The following is a 24,918-nucleotide window of genomic DNA, read 5'->3' on the forward strand; positions in this document are numbered from 1 at the left end:
CTTTCCCCCCGTCTTTGTATTTTCTCTTCTTCCACCCATTCCTTTCATGCTTATCATTGTCCAACCCTGAACAGGTGCCCTGATGATCTAAGCATTCCTTCAGCGCATCAGATAAATTGAAATCAGCGATAATACTGTCCTGTAATGAAGGACCTCTGTCCTTTCACTTTTATATATATGGTATCCCTTACATATATATTAAGTCCCTGTATTTTCTTTGACGAAGTGTAGGACTCACCTCTGCTTGTCTGCTTCCTATTCTTTAGAACAGTTCTTGTGACCCGAGAGTGAAGAAACACCTGGTGCCAATCTGAGGAAAGGATCTCGGCTGCCAGTTCTAATACCACCCACATCCTCTTCTTGAGGACATGGGCTGAGCAGTGAGCACTGTAACTGAAGATCAAGGGGAATGCAGAGGTTTCAGGCCACGGCACTGATTTTGATTCCCCCAAATCCTGCTGATCACTAAGTTTGATATCAGGGATAAAGTGGGGGTTTTGAAGAGTGCACTGGATTCCTGAAGATCTGCTGGCAGCTCAGAAGCTCTGGTCTGCTCACAGAGCTTTTAGAATTGTTTATGGTACTTGGAAAGAATGCTATTATGATTGCAGTCTTCTAAAACAAGTGTAGTTACGTGAACATATAAGAGAAAACATATAGCAGATTTTCAGGCAACTCAGATCAACAGTATATTTAATCTTAAAAAAAAAAAAAAAAAAAAAAAAAGCCTGACTTGAGATCTGTTGCCTGGGTTATTTATATCATAGGGGAATTTGTAAAAGAGGAAAATAAAAAAAGAAGAGAGCTTAGTGAATAAACTTATGAGCAAAGGGAAAGAAAAAGAGAACAACAAACAGGAACTTGTTAGGACACGTCATATTCTGCAGAGGTGTCCCAGTCTGGAGAGTGACATCAAGACTGGTTTCCCTTCTGAGGATTATCTTCCCATCACAGCCACACCACCCAGTGGATCTCTCTGCCTGCCCCCCACATCTTGACCCTTCTGTAGTCTTTTCTCTCATTTTACTCTCCTCAGCTTTTTATCTTTTACTTTGCTTCAGCTTCTCTCCCAGTGCTTTCCTCCCTGTCCTCCTCTGTGCTTTTCAGTTTGCCTTAGGGAGAAGCCACCACTTAGCCAGTAAGTCCCATCTTCATTTTCCATGATGACCTGAAATTCTTACGTGCTTTCACTGGTGCATTTAAGTGTTGCCAACGCTCTCATGGAGTTGAAAAACCTTTTGGGACACCACATTTTTTAAAGAATTGTGTGCCAGGTGTAGAAAAATCACTATGCATGTATTATATATATTATATATAATAATAGTATATGTGGGGAAGAACATTAAATTTCTTGCAGAGAATAAACCAAAAGCATTTCCAGATCATGTACCTTAAAGTTTAACAAGGTTTCTAACAGAAGGGACCTGGAATAAGAAAAAAATATTCTTGGGAAGAGAAAACCCAAGTGTCCTCTTATGCTTAAAGAAAAACACTTAGCATTGGGCATTTCAGGTATTTCAAGATCATGCATGTTTAGGACAACATGCACGTTTTGTTTTTCACATAAAATACCACAGAGCTTCATTTTCTTTCTGAGATCCCTCCTCCTTTAAAAATATTTGTCCACACGTTTTCTCAAAAGATTTCCTAGAAACTACAGTTTAGAGCCGATATAAACCCATACGCAGCGTTTTGTGCTGGGATTACCTTTCAGAGCTCCTCAAGCACTCTGACGTTTCTCAGCACCACCCCACCTACCCCTGGGAGTGCGCGTGTCCCGCGTGGCCGCACTGCATTGCTCATGACACACGCCTTTCTCTTTGGCTGCGATCCTATGGCCCCAGCCACCCGCACCCTTTCCAGTGCCAGGGCTCAGCGCCACTTGAACGGCCAGATCTGTGGCTCTTTTTGCTCTTACCTCCCACTGATTATGTCAACCCCTTCTTTTACCTCACACAAACGATTTGGTCTTGTCTTTCCTCCCAGCTCACATTGCACACCTTGCTTTTTCCTTATCTGCCCCTTCCTCCTCCACCTCAGGATATTTCTGCATTTCTTCCCAAAGACCTGCCAACTAGACTGACTTCTTGTTCCTCCTCCTACCAGTTGAACTAAGATGACCTGTTTTTAATCTAGGATGACATTAAAGGGTAGGAGGAACCTGAGTGTGAAGAAAATAATGAATGGGGAGCACCTGGATGGCTCAGTCAGTTAAGCATCTGACTCTGGATCTTAAGGCTCAGGTCTTGATCTCATGGTTTTGAGTTCAAGCCCCACATCAGGCTCTGCACTGAGTGTGAAGATTACTTAAAAAAGGGAAAAAAAAGAAAAAGATGCATGATAAGAAAATTATAATAAAACCAAAACATATAATAAATATAATAAAAGTAATTGTCTGATTCTAAATTACACTTGAAGAACATACTGTCATATGCCACTGGCAAAATTCTAACAAATGTTTCTCATTAAGAAAGTGCACGTGATGATGGGGTTTCCAGAGAAGTTGAAGATAGGGTTGTTGGGATAGGGTGGTGAAAACAGGAACATCAGGAAAGGGGAGAATGTATTTCAATAATACTATCAAGTCTCAGTTTTGTGGTATGAAAAGTTTAAATCTATTACATAAAGATTGTTACATAACAAAGAATTTTAAATAACGATTTGATATCTCACCCCTTTCTGAAACTCTTCTTATGTGGTCTCTTCTCTTTCCCCCCTTTTAAACTTGTTTCCTGTTCTTTTTCTTTCTCTCCTTAAACTGGTGTTTCTCAAATCAAGGCCCTAACTACCTATGTCAGAATCACCTAGAAGTTCGTAGAAAATGTGTAGTTCCTGGCCTGCCTGCAGAACTACTGAATGAGACTCCTTGAGGGTGTTAAACACCCAGTATTTAACAAGTTAGGTGATTCTTAAGCAAATTAAAGATTGAGGGCCACTATTTAAAGGTACTTGTTGCAGGGCACCTGGGTGGCTCAGTCAGTTGAGCATCCAAATTTGACTCAGGTCATGATCTCATGGTGGTAGTCTGTTAGTTCAAGCCCTGCATGGGGCTCACTGCTGTCAGCATGGAGCCAGCTTTGGATCCTCTGTTCCCCTCCTCTCTGCCCGTCAGTCCCCCGCTCACACTCTCTCTCTCTCTCTCTCAAATAAATAAACCTTTAAAAAAAGAAAAAGTACATGTTGTTCCACGTTCCATTCTCGGCCCCTGTAAGTTCTCTGACTTGGCAAACCTATTCCTTTCTTCATGTCTAACTGGTGTTTCTGACCAGAGGATCCCAACCTCCTCCTTTTGTGTTCTGACCTCTTTCTCACACTCCATTCCCACAGTTCACATGTTTTAATCAGTAGGTCAATCTGGCACCTCAAAGGGGTTAATATAATAAGATCCAAACTCTCCACATTTTTAGTAAAAAAGAATGGTGGAACCAGAATCTTTAGGTGGAGAGAACGGCCAGGCAATACTGTCTTCTCTCTGAATTTCACTTTTCCATAGGAAGGCTTTCTTTTTTCTAACTAAAGCTGCACCCCCCCAACCTTTAAATCTCAGAAATAGCATACTATAATGATTAAAATCATGGATTTAAATATTTTCCAGCAGTAGAATTTGGAGGCAAGTTACTTTATTTCTCTAAGTTGCCTCTTCACTAAAATAGGAATTAAAACAACAAAGATAGAGTTTTGATCATGGATATTAAAAGATCAACACATTTTAAGCGTTTAGTATTGGACCTAACAATTAGTAAGTGATCAATTAATGTCAACTATTATTAGTAATAAAAGCAAGAAGTTTTCCCTCCTTCATGCAGTATGGCTGGGATTGCAATTTTCCAAAAGAAATTTAATAAGAGAAAAAATATATGAAGATAATATAAAAAGCATAAAAACAATCAAACTTTTAATGTACAGGTTTCTAATTCTAGAATACTTTACTCCTATCTAATAGAACCTACCTGAATACTAGGTCAAGAGAATCCCTAAGTAGTCCAAAGGTTATTTCCAACCTCCCCACCCCCCCACCCCGTTCTTTTCTTCATTCTTTCCAGAGAAGGTGATCCAGTCAGAGGTCTTGAGGGGGAAAAGGTTTCCTAGCCCTTTCTAGAAGGAAAACACACTTCTTCTTTATCTTTCCATAGTTTCCTACCACCACAAAAGTCAGGTCATCGGGATCCTCTCTCTCTTCATTGGGAATGGAACCAGAGTTCATAAGAAACCATTAGGTCAGTTAATTCTCCTCAGTTGAAGTCAGTATTTTGAACGCTATTGTGAGATTTCTAAATCATCCTGACCCCTCTCTTATCTTGCCCCACCCTGGGTCTTAGCTCTTCATCTTCATTGCTATCACTGGAATTTGGGACCTCATTACCTAACTTATTACAAGACACTAGTAACTAATTGCTATACTATTCTAGAATGGCTGTTTTACCATTTTTCTTAAAACACACGTCAGATTAGGTCAATCTCCTACCGTATAACCTTTAGCAGGGTCACATTGCCTGTCACATTATTGCTAAACTCCTTCAGCTAGCATTTCATACATTTTATTCTCTGACCACAAACTCTTTGGTTCAGTCTTCTCTTTCTGTTCCCCTACAAAACCTCAAATTATAGTTAAATTCCATAAAATCTTGTCTTCTCACTGTTGCATGGACTGTTGTCTGCTACAGAAAACTCTCCCCAGCAAATCTTTGCCTATCGAATCCTTTTTCCCAGGACAGCTCAAGTGATTCCCTTTCCTGATCACTTCAACTAACCATGGCTACTCTTCTGACCCTTCCTAACAGTGTCTATATACTTTGTCATGGCACCAGTGCCATGTACTGGTGTTGTATTGTACACGTAGTATTGGTGTACTCCCAGTGAACTCTGGTCTGTTTAGGATCAGGGAAAGAGATTATTTTTGTACCTAGACAGTCATGAGAAAGTATTCAATATATGTTATGTGTTCAAACAATTTTTGTTAAGTTATTGAAGTTGTTATACTTCTATAAATATGATCATAGAAAAATTATATTTTATAAGAACATTATGAGATCAATAATAATGTTCAGTTTGATCTCTTTCTGCTCCTTTATGAGTTAGAAATGTTTATTTGCAATTGTGTCCCTGTTTATAATGAGATTTTTGCTCATGATTATCATGAAATGAACATGTTCCTGTTTGTCTCTGTAGATTGAAAAGGCCTACCTTATCTTCTTTGCTTTGAGTAAAATAACTAGCTTTTTTATTGTATACACAGAAATATGGTCAACTTCAAGAATATCTAAATTTGGCGGATTACTTTCAAGATGAGAAGTTTGACTGAATTGTAACACATTTCCTTCAGAGAAGATTTTATAAATTCCTGTAAATGTGAAGATCATGAGTCTTATTTCTCTGTATCATGTGACATTTTTTATAAATTTTATGTGTATTTTCATGGCAAATATCTTGTTTAAAACATATGTTCATCTTAATTTCCATGAAATGGCACTCACAGTCGAATAAAAGTTTTATCTGCTGTACATAGAAAACATAAGCCTAATAATTTTTAAGTAAGTGTATTTTAAAGTTACAAAACAATGCCTTTATAACAGATGATCATCAAGTGAATGAGCTGTTCATGTTCTGTCACCTTAGTAGACAAATACCGTATTTTAAAAATGAATTTAGATCAACACTTACGTGTATTTATTATTGAATCCCTGCCCAGATCTGTTGATTATCCTTTCCAGTATTAAATGATCTGCACTGATACATTGTTCACTGCTATCATCTACACCAGAGGGCCATGGAAGAAACCCAATGTTTCATTCAGTTCAATCCCCTCACCTCAGAAGCAGACTATAGTTTACCCATTCCAAGTAAAGGAACGCTTTTCTCCTTTTCTAAAGTCTCCTTTGGAAATAGATCTCAGGCCGCCAGAGTCTTTCAACCCTCACATTCAGGAATAATTTCATGGTGTGTTTTTTCATGCTTCATAATGTTCTTTATATTTTTTATTCAATTTTGTCTACATGCTAATGATTAAGATGTATTTTATTTGTTTTTATCCATAACTTTTCCCATATATGTATTTATGTTAGGATCTGAAGATCTCAGAGAGACAAATTCAGCCAAAAATAGTTTAAAAGCATATTTTGGCATCTGCATTGCTTTGCACATTTAAATTTTCTCATAATATAATAAAGTAAAATGGTTTCATAGTGATCAAACGGACCCTGTCTATTCTGTATCTTTAATTCTTAAAAGTAGTGTCACAGTAGGATCTATGTTAATGTGGAATTTTAGATACTTGTTTCTGACCTCCTCAAGTGTTGACTAAACCTGGCTTCATTTACTATGTGGCTCATGCATGGAGTTCAGGGTATGTGCATACACTAAAAAAACTACATCGTATTAAGTCCTTACATAGACAGATTACTTAATATTTTCTGCAGTGAATTCTCTGAAAGTATCCCTATTGTTACTGTAAGCAAAACTAATAGAAAAAGCTCACAAAGTGCTGAGAATACTGATGCTGATGTTTCATGTGAGGAGTGCACACCTTTTTGAAAAGGGTGAAATAGATATTTCAGTCACATATCTCAATTCTTACTTCTCTGGCATACGGAAATAATCCTTAACTAAAATGAGGCCACAGTTGAAAGTTGAAGATGCAGTGACAGTGCCCAGAAAGAAGCAAGGCAGAATTGGAGGAAAAGTAATAGTCAAGTTGGAAGGATCGTGAATGACTGGTAAAAAGGAAGGCCAAGGAAAATGAGAGAATTCTCTGTGAAGTGTCTCTAATGACCCTGGAAGCATCACTTCTCATATGTGACACTACAGACAAGTTTGAGACCGCTCTGAAGAGTGAGCGTTCCTTCCACCGGTAGAGTTTTAAAAATTAATTTATGTATCATTTTAAGTACCATTGTTTAACTTGTAAAAATTAAGGCATCATTGATTAGAGGGACTCAAGAGGGCAGCTGACCCCGTTCCTAGGCAAGGCATCTTGTTGGCGGGAAGAGTTTTCCCTGTTGGAACAGCATTGTGACTGTCGATCAGGACATGTAAGAAGTAGCTTTGCTAATGTCTGAGGCTACTGCAAATGAGCAAGCTTCTTCAGTGGGTGTCTGAAGAATACAAGAAGCTCTTAGGTCTATGGTAACACTAAAAGAATGGCAGAGGGACAGGCTGTTAGGAAATGAGAACGAGCATGGATTCGGGAGCCAAAAGCAAGTGGTCCATAAGAAAATGCTGAAAATGTTGAAAAAACTGAATAACCTTTACAGGTGTTAGGACATAATTATGGTATCATCTCATCATAACCATCTATATCATCGATTTGACATAACACTAAAAAATAGTTTATACACTTAAAATCCCACATGTCTGTGAACTTTTTAGATCTGGGCATTTATTACTGTAGCGTTAGGTGCTTTAGTGTTAGGCAGACATGGTTAGTTGAGATGATGAGGAAGACAGAAACGGACAAGAAAAGGAAAGTAACACTTGAGAGGAAAGGAAAGTAATACTTGAAAGAATTCATATTTGCTACACAGAAGCGTTAGGGTTTTAAGAGAGAACAGTACCATAAACAGGGAAAAATAAATACTTTATTGGCAGTTTGATGTAGTTGACCGTGTTTTCTCACTTGTCTGCTCTTGTACTGAGATGAATAGTTGTATTCAATCCTCGCTTCTCGAAAGGATTATAGGACTGGCTTGGACTCTAGCAAGGTGAGTTGAGTGTGACTGCAGCTCTGCTACGTTGAGGCACAAAGCCCAGTGGTTAAAAAAGCATAGGTTTGAAATCAGCCTTGAACTAGAGTCCTGCACTGTGACCTCTAAATCACATGAACTGGAACGAGTAGTTTGATTTCTGTGATCCTCAGTTTCCTCATTTATACATGAGGTTAGTAATACTTACCTTCCAAGTTTGTTTCTGGATTAAGGGAGATCTGTGTGAAGTGCTGTGCCTGAGACAGTGATTGTAAATAAACAGTGACTGATGTGAATGGAAATGAGGATGTGCATGATAATGATTTCAGCTTGAAATTAAATGGCTGTGAAGGACAAATGTATACAAAAGACACTCCAAAAAAAGTGACTTACACCACTGAATACAGTATGAAAATCTATTAAATTCTTGCTTGGCAAGTTTTTAATTTCTGTCCCTGTCCAGCATGGAAATCAGTTTATATCAGTAAGGAAGAGCAGATTTGACTAAGGACTCTGTGTTACTTACTAATGAAAATCAACGCTACTGCATGACTGTCAAGTGAACCGTAAATTTTAAATTTAAATATTACATTTTCTCTTTTATCAAGTATCATTGCTGAATATAAAATACCCATAGCAATAGAAGATAATGTCTAATGAATACGGCTTTTTAGAAATCAAATATAAAACGATCAAAACTCCTTCGATTTTTAATGACACCTCATGAGAGAGTGCTCCATCAAATTTGCACTCCTAACAAAAGTATATCTCTGCCTATCTCTTCACAAGTAATGAGGAACCTAGCCTTAGAAGGGACAGATAGAAGTATATTCCAATGAAAAGAAAAAAAAAAGTTATATTCCATCAGAGTATACTTGTCCCCAGTTCCAACAAACATTCCAGAATTTGTGAAAATAAAATGGACTGAAGTAGGCCAGCCTGTTGGGAACTAAACTGTAAATAATCCATTCTTAAAAATGATTGCATTGATGTTACCTATTCATTTCTATCCATAGCTCAGTTTGGAGCTGGACCGTGTTCCTGAGATGTGAGAGTTGGTTTAGATTAATGAAGTCCCATTGATCGAGACCTCAAATTCGAACGACTTCCAAGTTAGGACACACAGCATGTTTATGGTCCTGAGTAGCCCAATATTGTGCTCACTTGAATTTATTCTCCATAGCTGATAATGACAAGCAGAATCCAATATACACTTTTGAGAACTTAAAGGCAGGATCACACGGAGATGAGGGGACAACAGTCTGTGTAAGAGATGTATTTGGTTCATGTTACTAAACTTCTTGAAACTCCACTGCTGCACATTGATTTTCCTCTTTGTATATGTAAACCAGACAGCCATGGAAATCTCAGGTCTTGCAGTTGTCAGAGGTCACCTTGTATTTTCAAAGAAAACCTTTTATTATTTTTTTCCCCCTAGAACTGGTATTGGTGATTTCATCATCCTAAAATATTTTATTTCTCCCTACTGGTTTACTTGTAATCACCCAGGTTGACTTACCCAGAGACACACAAAACAGGCAGGCAGGTAAGACAAACACGCGCCTGCCCCTGTGGAGCTAGCGGTGTGATTTCCTCTGCACCCCTCCCTCCTCCCTCTCCCAACCCGCACACACTCACATGTCTTCCTTATTATACTAATGAACATTTCCTCGGTACTCACCCAGCTCTCACTAGGGTGCTCAGTGGTGTCATTTACAACATATTGAAAAATGAAAACGATATCCTCAGGGGGGCGTAATGTAGGTCTGAAAGGGAAAATACATTCCCTGGCCGGGAATTTCTTAAACATTTAGAGCTGGTGAAGTAGTTGTGTGGAGGTTGGGGAATTTCCCCAGCCTTCCCCACTTAGCCAAGTCAGGCTGAGCTAAGTGAGCCCTACCGAGACGCGCGGGCTTTGGGATTTACCTCTTCAGCCACTGGGAGGCCCTCTGCGTTCCCCTTTCCCCGGTGCCTGGCTGCAATTACTCACTCGTGCAGTGGCACCAGCCTTCCACCAGGGAGCCGCGGATCAGCTCTCCCGCCCGCCCCCTCCCCCCCGCCCCCATCTGCAGCTTGCTGGCTCTCTCTTTCTCCCTCTCTGTCTCACTCTCTCTCTTTCTCTCCCTCTCCTATCGGAGCACAATGAAAGCCTGTGTATCGCCGTGACTCCGGGCAGTGGAGCCAGTGTCAGCAAAGCGGCTAACAACAGACGGGAAAGAGAAAGGAAAATACAAGCTACTTTTTTTTTTTTTTTTCCATCTATAAAGCGGAGCAATACAAGAGATAGAACCACATTGCTTATTGCGAGTCCAGACCCTCAGATCCACTGGCCGGGGATGGAATGTACAAAAGTGGACAGAAAAGTGGCTGGACATGACTCGGTGCAATTTGCTGGAAGTTTGTAAGTTTGACCATCGTTTGTAAATTACTCTCGGAAGAGTTTGTCTCTCTTGATACTGTGTTAGAATAGAGCCGGGGGTGAGGAAGCGTAAGCGGGAAAGAAAAAAATGTGTTGAAGGATCTCTCTCAGTGGCTAGCGACTTCAGACTGCTTTCATTTAAGGCTAGGAAACCTTAGAGGGAATGAGGATTTTACCGGTGATTGGATTAGCCGAAGAAAAAAGCATGGTCCAAAAGTCCAACTACTGACATTGTTAACAATTGAAAAGCGATCTCCCTCTTTGGGGAGAAGACAACATCCTACAGTACCCCAAAGAGGAGAAAACACCGGAGCAAAGGGAAAGGGAGGAAAAATTAAAAGCCAAAAGACAGTCTGTCTTGATTTTGTGTACATTCTGTACATTGACTTTGAAAATTTTCTGAAACAGCACTTTTTTTCCAACCCGAGGAAAAGTAAAGGCTGCAGGTTACATAGACGTGGTAGAGATGTGTTTCTCTGCAGAAACATCCCCATAAAAATTTTTGTGAAACAACTAGGTGAGGGGGAGTCCAGCTCTCTATTAATACCTCTCTCAATTCCCTTTGCTGTCTGTCTCTGTCTCTGGCTTGACAATCCCTGAATTCTTGCTCTAACCCCCAGATTGTGTGTTTACAAAGTGCCTAGTGGCTCTTGTCAGCGTGGTGGTGGGGGGGAACCCCCCACCAACTCGGTCCAACTTCTCAAGAGCTGTCAAGTGCAATTAGAGTAAGTTGATAAGGGTTTGTTTCCAGCTAAGCCTCTGCGATTGGTTTCTATTCTGTCTCCTCACCCTCTTTTTACTAACTCCCCTCCCCCACACCTCCACTGCTCCCCCCCAACCTCTGAAGACCTCTATTCATGTGGCCCTGAACACTGAGCTCACATTGTCAAAAACAGATTTGCCTGCAGTAGCCAGCACTAGCCTCCTTCCACCTCACCATCCCAGAGGCAGCATTGTGTCCAGTAACATGGGGGACACAGCGCCCCCACAGGCCCCCACAGGAGGGCTAGGGGGGGCCCCTGGGGCGGGGCTCCTTGGAGGGGGCTCAGTCACCCCGAGAGTGCACAGTGCTATCGTGGAGCGCCTCCGGGCTCGGATCGCCGTCTGCCGCCAGCACCACCTGAGCTGTGAAGGACGCTATGAACGTGGTAGGGCTGAGAGCTCAGACCGGGAAAGAGAGAGCACCTTGCAGCTCCTGAGCCTGGTACAGCATGGCCAGGGGGCAAGGAAGGCTGGCAAACATGCCAAGGCCACTGCCACGGCTGCCACCACGGCGGCCCCTCCACCGCCCCCTGCTGCCCCTCCTACAGCCTCTCAAGCGGCGGCGACAGCGGCCCCACCGCCCCCACCAGACTATCACCATCACCACCAGCAGCACCTGCTCAACAGTAGCAATAATGGTGGCGGTGGTGGGATCGACGGGGAGCAGCAGTCACAGGCTCCAGCCCCTGGGGACCAGAGGAACTCAGCCCTCATTGCGGTAAGGCAACTGGTTTTCTCGTGATTCTGGCTGTGGTGCGGTGGCCTGTTGTGAGGGTAGAGCGCGCCTTGGCCTGCTGTGGAGTGGACAGCAGTGAAAAGGGCCGAGGCGTTACCTGACTGCCTCCAAGGCCTTTGGGTATGCAGTTCGTAGTCTTACGCATCAAGTTCTGCTGGTGCTCATTCATGGGTCTTCCTGCGCTTGCAGGGTATTTCTAAAGCGGTTAAAATCCTGGGTTTTCCACAGGCTCTCTGGAGTCCAGAGGTGGCTCCAACGCTGGCAAGACCTGAGTGGGCCACTGAGGAAGGCCCCGTCTCACAGACCCTCCTGCTTGGCCAGCCAGCTCTGATTAGGCCCAACAGGCCATTCTTCAGCCTGATGTTCATCAAAGCTTTTTCCTTCTTTTCCGATTTCCCCTTCCCTCTTTGAAGTGGCCCCTTCTTGGGTTAAGAGAACATGAGTGGCGATCTAGTCCAACACAGAGAGGTTGCGTGAAGTGTCCCCTCAGTCAAAAGTCAAACTTGGGGGAAACATCCCGAAGACTAGTGAGGCTTCTTCCCTGATTTCCTACAGACTCCCCACTGCCTGCAGCCACACTCCGATCAGGTAGTGCCAGCTGGCGGCATTCATTAAAGGGGGCAGCCCGAAGGGGCTATTTACATGCTGTCATCCCAGGAAGTACCTTGTCTTCAGCTGCTCCTGGTGACAGCACCTCAAACCTGAAAGTTCTGATTAAGTTTCTGGCTGGAAGTTCTTCCTCAGAGGCACAGACACACCCCATCCCAGAGGGAGTATCCCTTGAATCATTGGCCCTTGGTGCCCGTCCTGGTCAGGTGACTGCCTGCCGTGTGCCGGCTTCCCCTGTAGCTGCTGGGCCAGTGGCCTCTGGGTAGAAGGTGGAGCCCTGCCCTGCCCTGAAGCCCTGCAGGCTTCCTCCATTTCTGAGATCTGTGGGGCCCTTGAAGTTCAGTGTCCGCTCCCAGCGCAGCTCCGGTTTGCCCAGGCCAGCCCTGATGAAAGTCAGCAACAGGAAATGGCCATGCAAGCCTAAAAGTACTCAGAAAGCCCAAAGGAGAGGCCACCGCGTTGAACTCCTTTTCCAGAGGAACTGAGAAAGAAGCTTGAGAGACAGGACGTCCTCCAGCCAGGCCTCTAGGATGCTTCATCGTGGCTCTCCCTTATCCCTGGCCTGGGTCTGTGGTGATGAAGTTTCCAGAAATTCTGGGAGCTAGGATAGTGGTCTTCTCCCCACCACACACACACACACACACACACACACACACACACACACACACACACACGGTTTGCTTGGGATGCCTTGAACTGCCGCTTCTCGGCACCAATTCCAGACAAGCAGGAACTGCTAATACTTACCCTGCCCAGTGTGAACCATTTCATCCTTGAATTCGCTTAACCCGTGGGGTTGTATTGGAGCTTCAAGGCCTGATTCCTTTTCCCTACCACCTGTTCAATGCCCAGCTCTCCCTGGCATTCCCTAGGAGAGCAGTGGGAGTTTGTTTTGTGAAAGAGACATGCTGAGGTGAATGGGGGTGGGGGTGGGGGAGAATCACTCGAATGGAGAGAAGAATGAGGTTTGTATGTATGTGTGTGTCACTGGCATCTGCAGCCAAAAGTATCTAAATGCCTCGATTGTCCCCAGTAAATTTATAATCTGTCTGCAAGTCTCCCAATAATACCGCTTTGTGTGCTTCACAGTCTCCTGGTAAGTGTTTCTGGGGATGATACAGGGAATGAGGCGCCCAGCCTTTTTCAGTGGGGAAGACCCATCTCTGTCCTGGATGCCAAGACTGGATGTGGCGCTCACATCCCAGCCTCTGCAAGGAAGGTGGCGTGTCTGCTTCTGGCCATGTTCTTTTGATTTTTGCTGCCTTTTTGTGGGGGGGTTGGGGACGCACTTTGGGATGCGAAGTGAAACCAAGTTCAGTGGTTATTGCGGCCTCACCATAGCAATATCCATGCTGGTGGGGTGGTGAGGGGAACGGTGTCCTGCCTTTCCCGACGGGAGGTTTACCGCTGCAGAAGCCAAAGGTGGCTGTTGTACCACTCCTGTTCTAAGAGAGAGGCTGATTTCCGCCTCCTAACCACCAGCCATGTCCTAAAACATGGCCTTGGAGGAGGCCCCCCTCCGGGCACGGTGATGATGCAAGGGTGCCACATGAGTTAGGAATAAAAAGACCAGTTTATTTCTAACAGTTGCTTTTTCACTGAAAATGGGTGGCATAGCCAAGGTTGATCCACCACCCCCACCCCCCCATTTGGTTATTGGAAATTCTCTTCTCCACTTTAGCTTCTAAATTTGGAGTTTTGTTACTCAGCATGGTGCTCCGAGATGGTGATGCAAGTTGTGTACTAACCTGATAACATTGTGTTTAGAAGGGAGGCCTGGTTATTTGGGAGTGATTCATCTACAGGTCCCACTTCACGCGGGCTCTTCTTATTTTCAGAAACACTTAATTTAAGGGAAATTTTGCACAGAATGAGTGTTAGGATTCTTTCTTAATTTTATTGCTGTGGCCGTAACCGGATTTATTTCTGTCTGGGTGTGCTGGATGTATCACTTTCATAGTTCATTTGTATGTCATAAGTGGCCATAAAGGTCCTTTGGAGGAAGAGAGAGAATATTGATCATCTGAAACCACACGTGCACTGCGTCCTCAGCTGAAATCTCTGTATGCTGCATGCCTGCTTGACTGTAGTCCGTTATATCTGAGTGGGTAAAAGGAGGACTTGTGGTCCATGGGGTAGCGTTGACTGGAAGGTTGTTATACTGCGAGAAATATATAATGTCTGAGTTTTCTCAAGAGCTTGAGTTTCAAGAACAATGCAAGACTAACCTCCAAGCCGGTTCTAATTCTATCCACATCGAGAGCCTAATTCTGCAGCCCTTACTCAGCCAATGTCTTCATTTAGCACAAGTACAAGTTCAGGGGAAGCCCCATTGCTGCAGAGACTGCAGAAACAGGGCCTTTTGGAGGGCCTGGATTATAGGGCTTTGAGCAGATCTGCATTTCTAACCACTTGGAGCAGGCTGCAGGCACTAAATCATTTTCTGGTGAAGTATGTTTGAATCTTTGAATGAACTGTGAAACTGAATAATTGTTGGTCCATGGAACAGTAAGGTTTAGAGCTTCTGCGGTTCATTATTAATCTTTCCCTTTTGCCTGAGACAGGCTCTTTTTTCTGTTGCATAGACTGTGTTGCTAGGATGGATAGATAAGTGGTTCCAAGTCATCTTTGGCTTTAGAGATTATCTTTTCTCTAATGTAGTGTAGAGGAAAGAAAGCAGATCAGACAAGGAGTCTGCGTCCTCGGTTCTGTGCCTGCTTGATCACCAACAAGCTGGGTGACCTAGGACAAGTTAGTTAGCAGTCATCTGTAAAACAGAAAGAACAATATTGCTGTCCTAGCTTGTTGAGAGAACCAGATGAGTGTGTGTTTCTGAATAGGCTTTGGAAAGAAAAAATAAAGCACTGTGGAAATGCAAGGCGTTATTACTAGTATTACTAATAATAAACCACTAAGCAACGAATCATAATACCAGTTTTTCCAGGGATTAAAAGTATACTTAAGCTTTCAGTTGTCTGTTTTAAATGGTGAAATAGCTTTTATTGTAAATAGAGGGATTGGTATTTCAAATTTAGTGCTGCCAAGATAAAACTGAGTTATCAGTGTATTTAAGTGCTCCTGAAGGTCCGCGGGAAATCCCAGTTAAAATGTGCATTGTTGTGAAAATGATTAGGGTCTTTGGGTGTATGTCCTTTACAGGCCCCTGCATGGACCAGAGCAGCTTTGGAAAGGTGTGCCCACCAGAGCATCTAAGGGGCATTAGAAAAGTCGTTTGCACAAATGGCATGGGAAAGTTAAATATTTTGTCAACAATAGTCTAAAATGTTAATTGTTAGCTTAAGAAAGTCAAACAGGTTAAATCATTGCCAGAGTTCCCTGGTTATTTTTAACTGATGATACTCAAGTTTCTAATTGACAATTCACAATCTGAGAGCTGTAAGTGGGGGATTGAGAACAGGAACAGTTCATTGGCCAGATCTGGGTGTCTGTAGCTGTCTCCATGATAAATAACCTCCCCAGCACAGTGATAGGAGTGTGTACATTATTTATATATGCAGCCATCATTTCCTGAAGAACTGACTCTATTTTTGTTCTGTTTTCCAGAACAAAGTAATAAAGGGAGAGTTCTTATCTATCCAGGACCTTCCTACTACTTCTTTCAAGTAAATATAATTATCAGATCTCACAAAGCAAACGAGTTCAAGTGGAGAGAGAAGTTGGTGCAATCCTTTATCAAAAATGGACAGAAAGCTTGCTTTGACAGCAAGGGCTGTTATTATGTCAACTACGATGCCTCGCTTGTTTGGGTCAGTGTTTGTTTCCAGAAGGCATGTGTGTTCTTTGTTAGGTGGTGTTTTCTAAACCTTCAAGTTCTGCACCTTACAGTTTAATACTGTGTGGCTCCCCTCTGCCTGTAAACCTTTTGTGAGTACAAACATGGGTTTTCCGATATTCCAAGACACGATAATTAAGTACGACTAAAAGAGTGGCCGTGATTAGCTGTTCTTGATTTTAATTGTTGTTGTTGTGTGTTTGTTTTTAGTATTTAATCTCAAAAAGCCTGGACGGAAATTTTAAACGATCCTCAGTGCTGCCACGCATGCAACTAAGCCATTTTGAATGGATTCCACGACTTCCTTGTTCTTTAATCCTGTCCCTTATAGATGTTCATAGGCTGGATCGTGTTTAGTGAAAACAATTCCAAATTCTTTCTTCTGCATTTTCATGCTAATTTCCCTCACACCCTCACAGGCTCCGTGGGAGAATAGACAGAAATGCAGCTAAAGACGCAGACCCCTGCTCGCTCACCAGTCTAGTGGGCAAATGAAGACCACGTCAATAAAGTAACAGTAAAAGCACCAGCTAGGTAGAATGGACCAAAACTGGTGTAGAAAATCAGAAGAAAAGAGGAATAAATATTTATTGAGTCCCTAGAATGTACCAGGCACGTTTATTTTATATTTTATGTAACGCCTTCAAAATAAAAAAATAAAAAATACCCAGTGAGCAAGCAACATTGGCCCCACTTCACAAATAAGGAAACTGAGGCTTAGAAAAACAGGAAAAGGAAGAATTTGGTGCATAGATTTTCCATTTCCTCCTGTGTTCAGATCCCATTTCACACCTGCTGGCTTTATGAGCTTGGGGAAATAATGTTACTCTTTTTGGGCATTGGTAGCATCATCTGGATAACAAGCCTTGTGTTCTTTAGCAGAGTGGTCAACACCGGGCCTCACACACAGTAGGTGCTCAAAACGAGAGTACTGTTAATGGTTGGTGGGAGAGAGATTCAACCCCAGGCCAGGGGGAGCTTTGTGTGGGTCACCAGCAGGGCCTGGGGCTTGGGGCGGGGCGGGGGGGAGAGTGCGGAAACGTGGAATGGGGTAGCTGAGTGATGATGAGTGTGAACGTGAGGTGTGGGACAGAGCAGAGCCTGACTGACATGGTCGGGTGTGAGTAGTGGGGTGGCGGGGGAGGGCAGGTGGGGCTGATCCATTTCCTGGAGGGTCTGAAGCTCTGGAAAGAGTCAGTCAGTAGCCCTGGAAAATGGTAGAGCAAGGAGGGCTCAGAGGAGTCAGCATCTCTGAAGCAATAATAATCCTTCATACACTTGAAGACAAGTATTACATTTCCCCTCCAGCAGCCTCTTCTCATAGCACATTGCCTAAGTGTTCTGTATTACCTATCTTCAAGTCCCTTGAGCTGCTTAATGCCTTGCTATTTACACACTTCTCTTATTCCCAGTGAGTTATATACAGCATGACATGGCCTTTGGCATTGAAAGGAGATGGTTTTAAAAGCGCACTAGCTAGACACAGAAGAGAAGCTACAAGAGGCATAACCAACTACAGACGTCTCTCCTCCCAGGCTCCCTAGGCCTTCCAGTGCCAGTAAGAACTGCCCTGTGGGTAAAAGTGTCTTCTCTTGATGTGTAAACTTATCTTCCCAACAAATGAGTTTGCTTGTTTATGAATTTGGAAAAGGTCTTTTCATTAAAAAAAAAAAAATGATGATGAGCAGAAACTTATGAGAAGCTGTGACTCCAGATAGCCTTTGAGATTTACTTACCCTCCTGCTTGCTTGCTTTTTAATGCAGATGTGTTCCGTATCTTTACCTTGCCCTAAGGCTCAGTTTCCCCTATTTGGTCCATGTGCACATGGCACAGGGAAGGCACCTGATGGACTAGATGGCAGAGGAGAAAAGCCAAACACTTTCTTCCCTCCTTGACTGAAGGCATGATGTCAGGATGCTGACCATGGCAAATGGGCCCTCTCTCTGTGGCTGCCAGCTTTGACCCTTCCCTATGCTTATCTGAGGGGCAGATGTGAAAGAATCAAAGCTGTTCCATTTCCTTATGGAGGGGATGAACAGAGATGATCACATGTTCTTCACAAGTCTTGAAAAAGGCCAGAGAGTTGGGCCCTACCTTAGCTGAAGGAATGGCTGTGAAAATGGGCAAATACCAATATTTACATGTACTGTGCTCTCCATGAGTCTTAATGATTTTAGCAAAGGTCCTGAAATTTTATATCAAGATTGTGGACATGGGAGCTATATAAAGTTTGGAGGAATTATCTCTTAATTCAACAAAGACTGGTTTTGCAGTAATTCTGTGGCATGAAAGTTCATGTATCCATGATGAGCAATTTGATATAGCCTTTGCCCTCTTAGTATTTACAGCTGAAAGGGGTGGGGATAGGGTTGGAAATAGAGGTGTGAAAGTTGGCTTAAGGAGGCAAGGCGGCATTTTTGCCGTTAAGAGCCTGGGATCAGGGGTGAGACTACCTAGTTTCACATCACAACTCCAGCACTTTGATAGCTATGTCTTCTTGATTCCGTTAAACTCTCCCGCCTCAGTCTCCTCAGCTGTAAAATGGAATGATAGTATTAGATCGACTTCGGGTTGTTGATTAAATGAGGTAATTGCCTAGCACCTGGTAGAGTCTCAGTAAAATTTAGCTGTCATTATTAATGTGAAAAGGGACATACCTGAGTCAGATTCGTGGTTTTTTCCAGCTCAGGAGTCCATCATCAGAATGTGTCAGAGATGTTTTGTGGGAGGCCATGACTTGTCTCTTTAATATTAATTAAAATGGTTAGTGATGGATGCCATATCATCCAGTTTCCCTAAATAGTTTAATATGGAGATGTCATCTGGGATAGATTTACATTTCCCTAGCATGGGTTTAATAGTGTTCTTCTTGAGAATAGGATCAATTAATATCTCTTCCATTCCTGGGATTTGAGGGCCTCTGATCTAGAACTTGACCGGAGTGCTTATGTGACTTCTTCTGGAACAGAGGCTGGGTCTCCATTCAGTTGCCTCACAAATGTGGCACATAGGCTCTGTGGGTAAATGAGAAATTTAAACCGTCCATTGAGAGTTTGGAATTGTTAGAACTGAGGAGTCCAAATTTACCAACTTAATTGAATTATTAATTCAGACTGATGAATAATTCTTAAGTGAATCTGGTCACAGAGTCACAAAGAGTTAGAGGCTCCCTGCTGTGGAGATTTAAAATTCTGCTTTTGAAAGCCAGATCCCTGGCTCAAGTCGCTAAGGAATCCGTGAACTCAGTGCCACTGCAGATGAACGGTGGCGGCAGGGTTTGCCCTCTCCCCAGCCCTGACCTGGAGGGTGTGCAAAATTTCACACCACGATATGATCCTGAGCTGAGAATCTCTTCTTTGCTCAGTACCCCTTGAAGGTTGATTCCGTAAGAAACAGGAGGACAATGTTGCCGAGGCTTCAAAGCAAGCTCTGGAGAGGATAATTCTTAATCCAAAGCATGACGTTTCTCTGAGGAAGTGACGGAATAAGAATAGGAATCATCTTGGGTGGATGATGTTTGGACACGGGTGGATTTATTGGTTCTAACTCAGAGCAAAGAATGTAGTCCAAAAAATTTTTTTGGTAGTGTGTTTATTCCCCATCGTTTAAACTTAATCCCCCTTGTCCTCTTGAAGCATAATATGCTTAGGAAATGTAGTGTCAAACTCATGCCAGGTTTGTTTTGTTTTATACTGTTTTCACAGCATTCTTGCTAACTGAGTTGTCGTGGCAGGTCTGTATGTTGATAGAGAATCATTAACATTGTCGTTTTAAAAATTCTCTTCTGTCAGAAATGTGGCCGAATTTTATTTGTGGACCTTTCCCAGCAACACTGATATCTGTCACCCGCGTGAGGCCTGACACCTCAAATTTCCTCAGTGTTCCACAAAGTTCTCTTCAGGTGGTTCTGATGGATGTGAGTGGAAAGTTAATTACGTGCCTGGGTTTGGTTTTGTTTGTTTTGGGTTTTTTTTTTTTTTTTTCCTTTTCAGAAAATTTGCTTCAGGCAAAAGTTTGCTACCACTTCTAATAACTTGCCAGGAGTCTTTTGGACACACGGTATAATCTCTTAGAGCCATGGTAACCGAAGTGCAGAGAAGTGGCTTAATTGAATACGGTATGTACCTGCACTGTGTCTTCGGAATGATGATTGCCTTACCGAAATGAATGTACCCTGCTCATTTCTGGAGGTCTCTAGAGTCTAAATTATGTAAAAATAAAAGCATTCCCTGGCTAAGCAGCTGAGAAACTAAGGTTTTTGTTGCTGTTGTTCACCTAAGTGGACCGATACTTGCTGAACCAGCTAAGGCTTGCTCATTTGATTGCCACACTGCACCATGTAATTTCAGACAGCAAAAAGTATGTGCTGGTGGTATTATCCCATTTGGTTGTTTCACAGAGGTGTTGAAAAAGTACAAAGTACAAACAGAAGAGTAAACAGGAAGGAGCAGCGGTCCTCCTGACGGAGACAACAGGCAGAGGCAATGGTTCAGTGAAGTTTGCGCCCAAGTCCTGTAGCCACCGCACCAAAGAGAGCTTCCTTTTCTCACTTAGATTCTTTGCATGTGGATCTGTTTGCAGGCTCAGGCCCCCAGAGAGAGATTCTGAGCTGTCTTTGTGCTAAATTAAACATTAGTTTTCTCCTTGGGAACTTGATCTTCCAGAGATCAGGCAACAATATCTTTCTGAGAGAGCTCCCAGCTAAGCACTTTGCTCAGGAAGAGACCAGCTCATGAGCCTTTTCACCTCCACTGTCTGCTTAGCTGCTACGAGTGTGTGTTGCACGGGAGTTGTCGTGGCTAACCAGGTCTAGAAGCCCTCAGAACAAGGACTTGTACTCTCATCCTTGGTGTAATGCGGAGGTACCCACGCTGACTTAGCATATCATCAGTGGAAATGGCCAGAATGGCACCCAGATCATGGAAGATTTTAGCCAGGCATAATTTTTCTGTGCTCACTGCCTCGCAAATTCCGCACCCACAACAATGAAAGGGAGGGTGTCAAATAGAAGCCATCTCATTTCTGGCTGTGTCTCATCTCCATCCTGCCCAACTCCCAGGAGGGCTAGTTCATATTGATCTGAAAATAGGACACTAGTCTATCAATTCATAGAGCAGCATAAGCCTTTAAAAAACAGACAAAACCCTCTACTCACAGATGGAACAATTATAGCCCATCTGAAAGAGTAGTAGAGGCAGGACTAGAACCCAAGTTTTCTATTCCAGATTATTGAAAGTTATCCTTTTATTAAGGACTTTTTCTAAATACATAAAAAACAACAGGGGCAGTTTAGGAATTTTTGTTAACATTTTGGTAGTAGAAGGAGCATGGAATTTAGAGCTAGTAGATGGTCTTTTAAATGATCGTAATGATTCCATCCCACAGGCCCCCATTGTAGTGTGACTTTACCACTCCTCCCATCCAAAAGTAGATGCTGTTTCCCCCCTTGAATCACGAATGGCCTTGTGACTTGTTTTACGCGATAGTATTTGACAGAAGTAACATTGTGCTCCTCATAAAGCCCTTCCTGGACTTAAAATGTGTTAAGAGGATAAGTCTTACAGTGTTTTTTACCACAAATAATAGTAAGAATAATAAAGAGGGCAGGAGAAAACTTTGGGAAGTGATAGGTTTATGGCCTTAACGGTGGCAATACTTTCACAGGTATGCACCTATCCCCAAATGTCCAGTGTTGCATATGTTAAATATGTACTGCTTTTTCTGTGTCAATCGTACCTCAGTAAAGTGGTTATAAAAAATAAGCTTCGGTGGCTCAGTCGGTTAAGCGTCTGATTCTCAGTTTCGGCTCAGGTGGTGATCTCACGATTTCGTGAGTTTGAGTAGAATGTTGGGCTCTGTGCTGGTGGTGTGGAGCCTTCCTGGAATTCTCTCTCTCTCCCTCTCTCTCTGCCCTTCTCCCACTCTGTCTCTGTCTCTCTCAAGTAAATAAACTTTGAACAAAGAAGCAAACAAATAAATAATAATTAAGATAAAAGAGAAGCTTTGGGGAACCCTGAGGCCACCATATAAAAGAGCTGGTGAGCCAGTGGGAGGATGACTGTCCACATGCAGACGAGCAAGGGACCCTTTGGCCACTGGCCACTGGCCAGCACCAACTGCCAACATGAGAGGGAGGCCACCTCGTGGCAGCCAGTTCTCCATGCAGTCTTACAAGTGAGTGAGCCCAGGTGAAATCAGCAGAGAAACCACCCCGCCAGCCTAGAGAATCATGGGAAATGTCACATCGTTGCTTTCAACCAGAAGGTTTTGGGGTGGTTTGTAACTTAGCACAGGTTAACTGAATGCCAGCTGGAAAACCCTAGCAGGGGCAAGGGTTCTGCCTCTTTAGATGTGCTACCCCAGGACTGGTTACTCCACATCTTTGAGACTCATTTCCTGCTTTTCTATGATAATACAAACGATCTCAGGGGTCGAGAGGATTAAGTGAGGTAATACATGAGAGCACCTAGCGTGTGGAGCTTCACAAACATTGTTTTCCCACCTTCCTTTTTGTCCCTTCGCAGTGTGCTCTAATTTGAGCCCCCGCCTCTGTCACCTCACTGTCACCTCATGTGCATCAGCATTCTCAGAGGCTCCCCCAGCCCCCTGTTCCTCTGAACAGCAATTTATTTTTTCCCTCCCGGATGATGGCCTGGTGCTGTCATTCCTCCTAACTACCAAATTTCCAGCATTCTTGTTCCGCCCCAGGGAACACATCTGCCTTCGGTAGTCCACCCTTAAAATAGAAAAGGGTTAACCTCATAAAGATGTCACTCCCCTTGTACTGCTGTGCTGCCCTTGGGAGAGTCAAACAGCATAGCAAATCTAGATGGGCAATGTAATTGCATTCGATCTTCTAGGTCACAGAAGACTTTGCTAGCTTCAACAGTGTATAGGGGGAAAGTGAGCATATTCAGTCTTGAAGAGCAGTGTTTCTGAGCTCACTTTCTTTTTGTAGCAAATTATTCTAAGTCCCTCATTTTTTTTTCCATCTTACCCTTTACAATAAGTGAATAAACAAAGAGGAAGTGATATAGTGACACTATATCATACTTGCCATACTTATCAGTGCTCTAGTAAGAAAGGACTGGCCTAGGAATTGGATGTCGAAGGTCCTAGTGTTCCCACTGATCTTAGCTGGTAGGGCAGCTTAGTCCAGTCATTTTACCTCCCCAGCACTTAACTTTCCTTCTTGGAAAAACAATAAAGGGCATTTGGTGAGTGGCTTGGATCACCTCCCAGGCCCCTTTCGGGTGCATACACTTTGAATAAGTTCCCTGATATTTCACTTTTGTTTTTCACAGCTCTATCTCTCCTTAAACGTATCTGTTAAGAAGAACTGAAAGGAGGAGAGGCGACAAGGGTGGGAATGTGTTGTTGTTTTAAGGGAAATAGTAGTGAGGAGAGTCTGAAGTAATGTTGGGAACAACGTCCAGCTGTGACGAAGGGCGAGCGCATAGCCCTGTTAATTGCTTAATGTTCTTCCTGGGAGTGATGGACAAATCACTCCATTTCTGACCTTATTTGTTGGGGTTTAGGGTTCCAGTATGAAAAACACGGTTGTGGGCCTAGCGTCTGATTCATTACCTTTATTTTCAGAGGAAGTACTGTTTTGTTTTGTTTTTTTGTTCCTCCCCAGATTATCCCAGCTACACTTGGAACATTTCTATGGGTAAAGAAGATTCCCAAATGAGTACCCCTGTGAAATAATTCAAGAAATATAAAATGAGAAATGAAAAGGAAAATATTCTTTACAGCCTTCCTTGCTTAGGAACTGACTAGTCTTGTCTGTCTCTCTCTCACATACACACAGTTGCAAAGTGCAGATTAATGGATGGGATTTTATATGTGTTACCACTTCACTTTAAAAATATGTTTCTGCTTTAAAGAGGAACTACAAAAGAGAGTCACTGAGAAACTGGTCTGGGGGAGGGGAATTCAATCCACTGCCTCTTTTTTTTTTTTCTTCTTATCACTAAAACCCTAAGCAGAGAGTGTAATCACCTATTTCCCAAGGGCAGCCCTAAGCCCTTAAAACTCAGATCTGTTTAGGGATTTAATGGGACTGGGGAAAAAAAGGAAATGCGCAGTATCTGCTCCAAACAAGTCAACAAAGGAAAATGTACCCAACCAAATATTAATCTGGAGGATTTCTCTGATAGCACCATTCCCTCCCTCCCTATCTCTTGATTTAGTTAGAGCACAAATCTCCAAATTGCATCTTTATGATTCCCTGAATCTTTGGGGTCTATGGATCCCATCTTGGGTTCCAAGCCAGGCCAGTGCATTTTCTTTCACAACACAAGATGTAACTAGCAGGAAGCCAAAGGGTCATTTGGTTGTGGTTGTCCTTGTATTTCGTTTCCAAGGTAGACACACTCAGTTTCATTGTTAGATTACTTAGAGATGGTGACTTTTTTCTACTAACTTCTAAACTCCTTAACTTTTCTTCTAAGATTTTTTTTTTTTTTAATTTTTAGATGAAAATGTCTTGGTATTATGCCATACAACATTGCTTTTCTTTTAAAAAATACTAAGATAAGGGAAGTCAAGTTGACTTTCTTTTCCAATAGATTGAGTCTTTTGCTTAACAAATGCCCCAAATCCGCATCACACACACGTGTGTGCATGCACAAGCACACACACCCCCCCCCACATACTTTTTACTATGGTTATTTTTAGTATATACAGACCTAAATCAGTTATGTGGGTGACTTCAGAGGAAATGGAATAAAGAAATACATTAAAGAGTATGGGAAAGAAGATAAGTTTTAAAGGAAATTGCTCCAGAAGACAAGAGTATACCAAATTTCAGAAACTAGGAAAGAGAGCTTTGTATCACAGTGGTAAGTGTGGAGTGACAAGGCACCTCCATTCTGGTCCAAGTTTTACCGCTAACTAACAGAATGACCTTGTGGC

At 42.8% G+C, this 24,918-nt stretch overlaps 2 protein-coding genes across 5 annotated transcripts in view; both read left to right on the forward strand.

Moving 5' to 3' along the window:
- Positions 1 to 5,501, forward strand: part of CCDC82 (coiled-coil domain containing 82) — a 33,496-nt gene extending 27,995 nt beyond the window's left edge. For 2 of the 4 annotated variants that reach the window (XM_042907254.1, XM_042907253.1), the window contains exons 8-9: positions 4,134 to 4,217; positions 5,237 to 5,501. In XM_042907254.1, coding sequence (XP_042763188.1) covers positions 4,134 to 4,217 — 84 coding nt within the window. In that variant the 3' untranslated portion in view covers positions 5,237 to 5,501. Of the gene's footprint in view, positions 1 to 266; positions 2,229 to 4,133; positions 4,218 to 5,236 lie in introns of those variants that run through there. The other 2 variants (XM_042907255.1, XM_042907256.1) reach the window with 2 other exon arrangements.
- A 4,253-nt stretch (positions 5,502 to 9,754) lies between these two features.
- MAML2 (mastermind like transcriptional coactivator 2) overlaps positions 9,755 to 24,918 on the forward strand; it is a 346,878-nt gene continuing 331,714 nt past the window's right edge. Inside the window, exon 1 of the mRNA XM_042905337.1 lies at positions 9,755 to 11,578. Within this exon, the coding sequence (XP_042761271.1) occupies positions 11,066 to 11,578 (513 nt within the window). The 5' untranslated portion in view covers positions 9,755 to 11,065. The remainder of the gene's footprint in view (positions 11,579 to 24,918) is intronic.

The sequence above is a fragment of the Panthera leo genome, chromosome D1 (genome assembly GCF_018350215.1).
Source record: "Panthera leo isolate Ple1 chromosome D1, P.leo_Ple1_pat1.1, whole genome shotgun sequence".
In the NCBI taxonomy this organism is placed as follows: Eukaryota; Metazoa; Chordata; class Mammalia; order Carnivora; family Felidae; genus Panthera; species Panthera leo.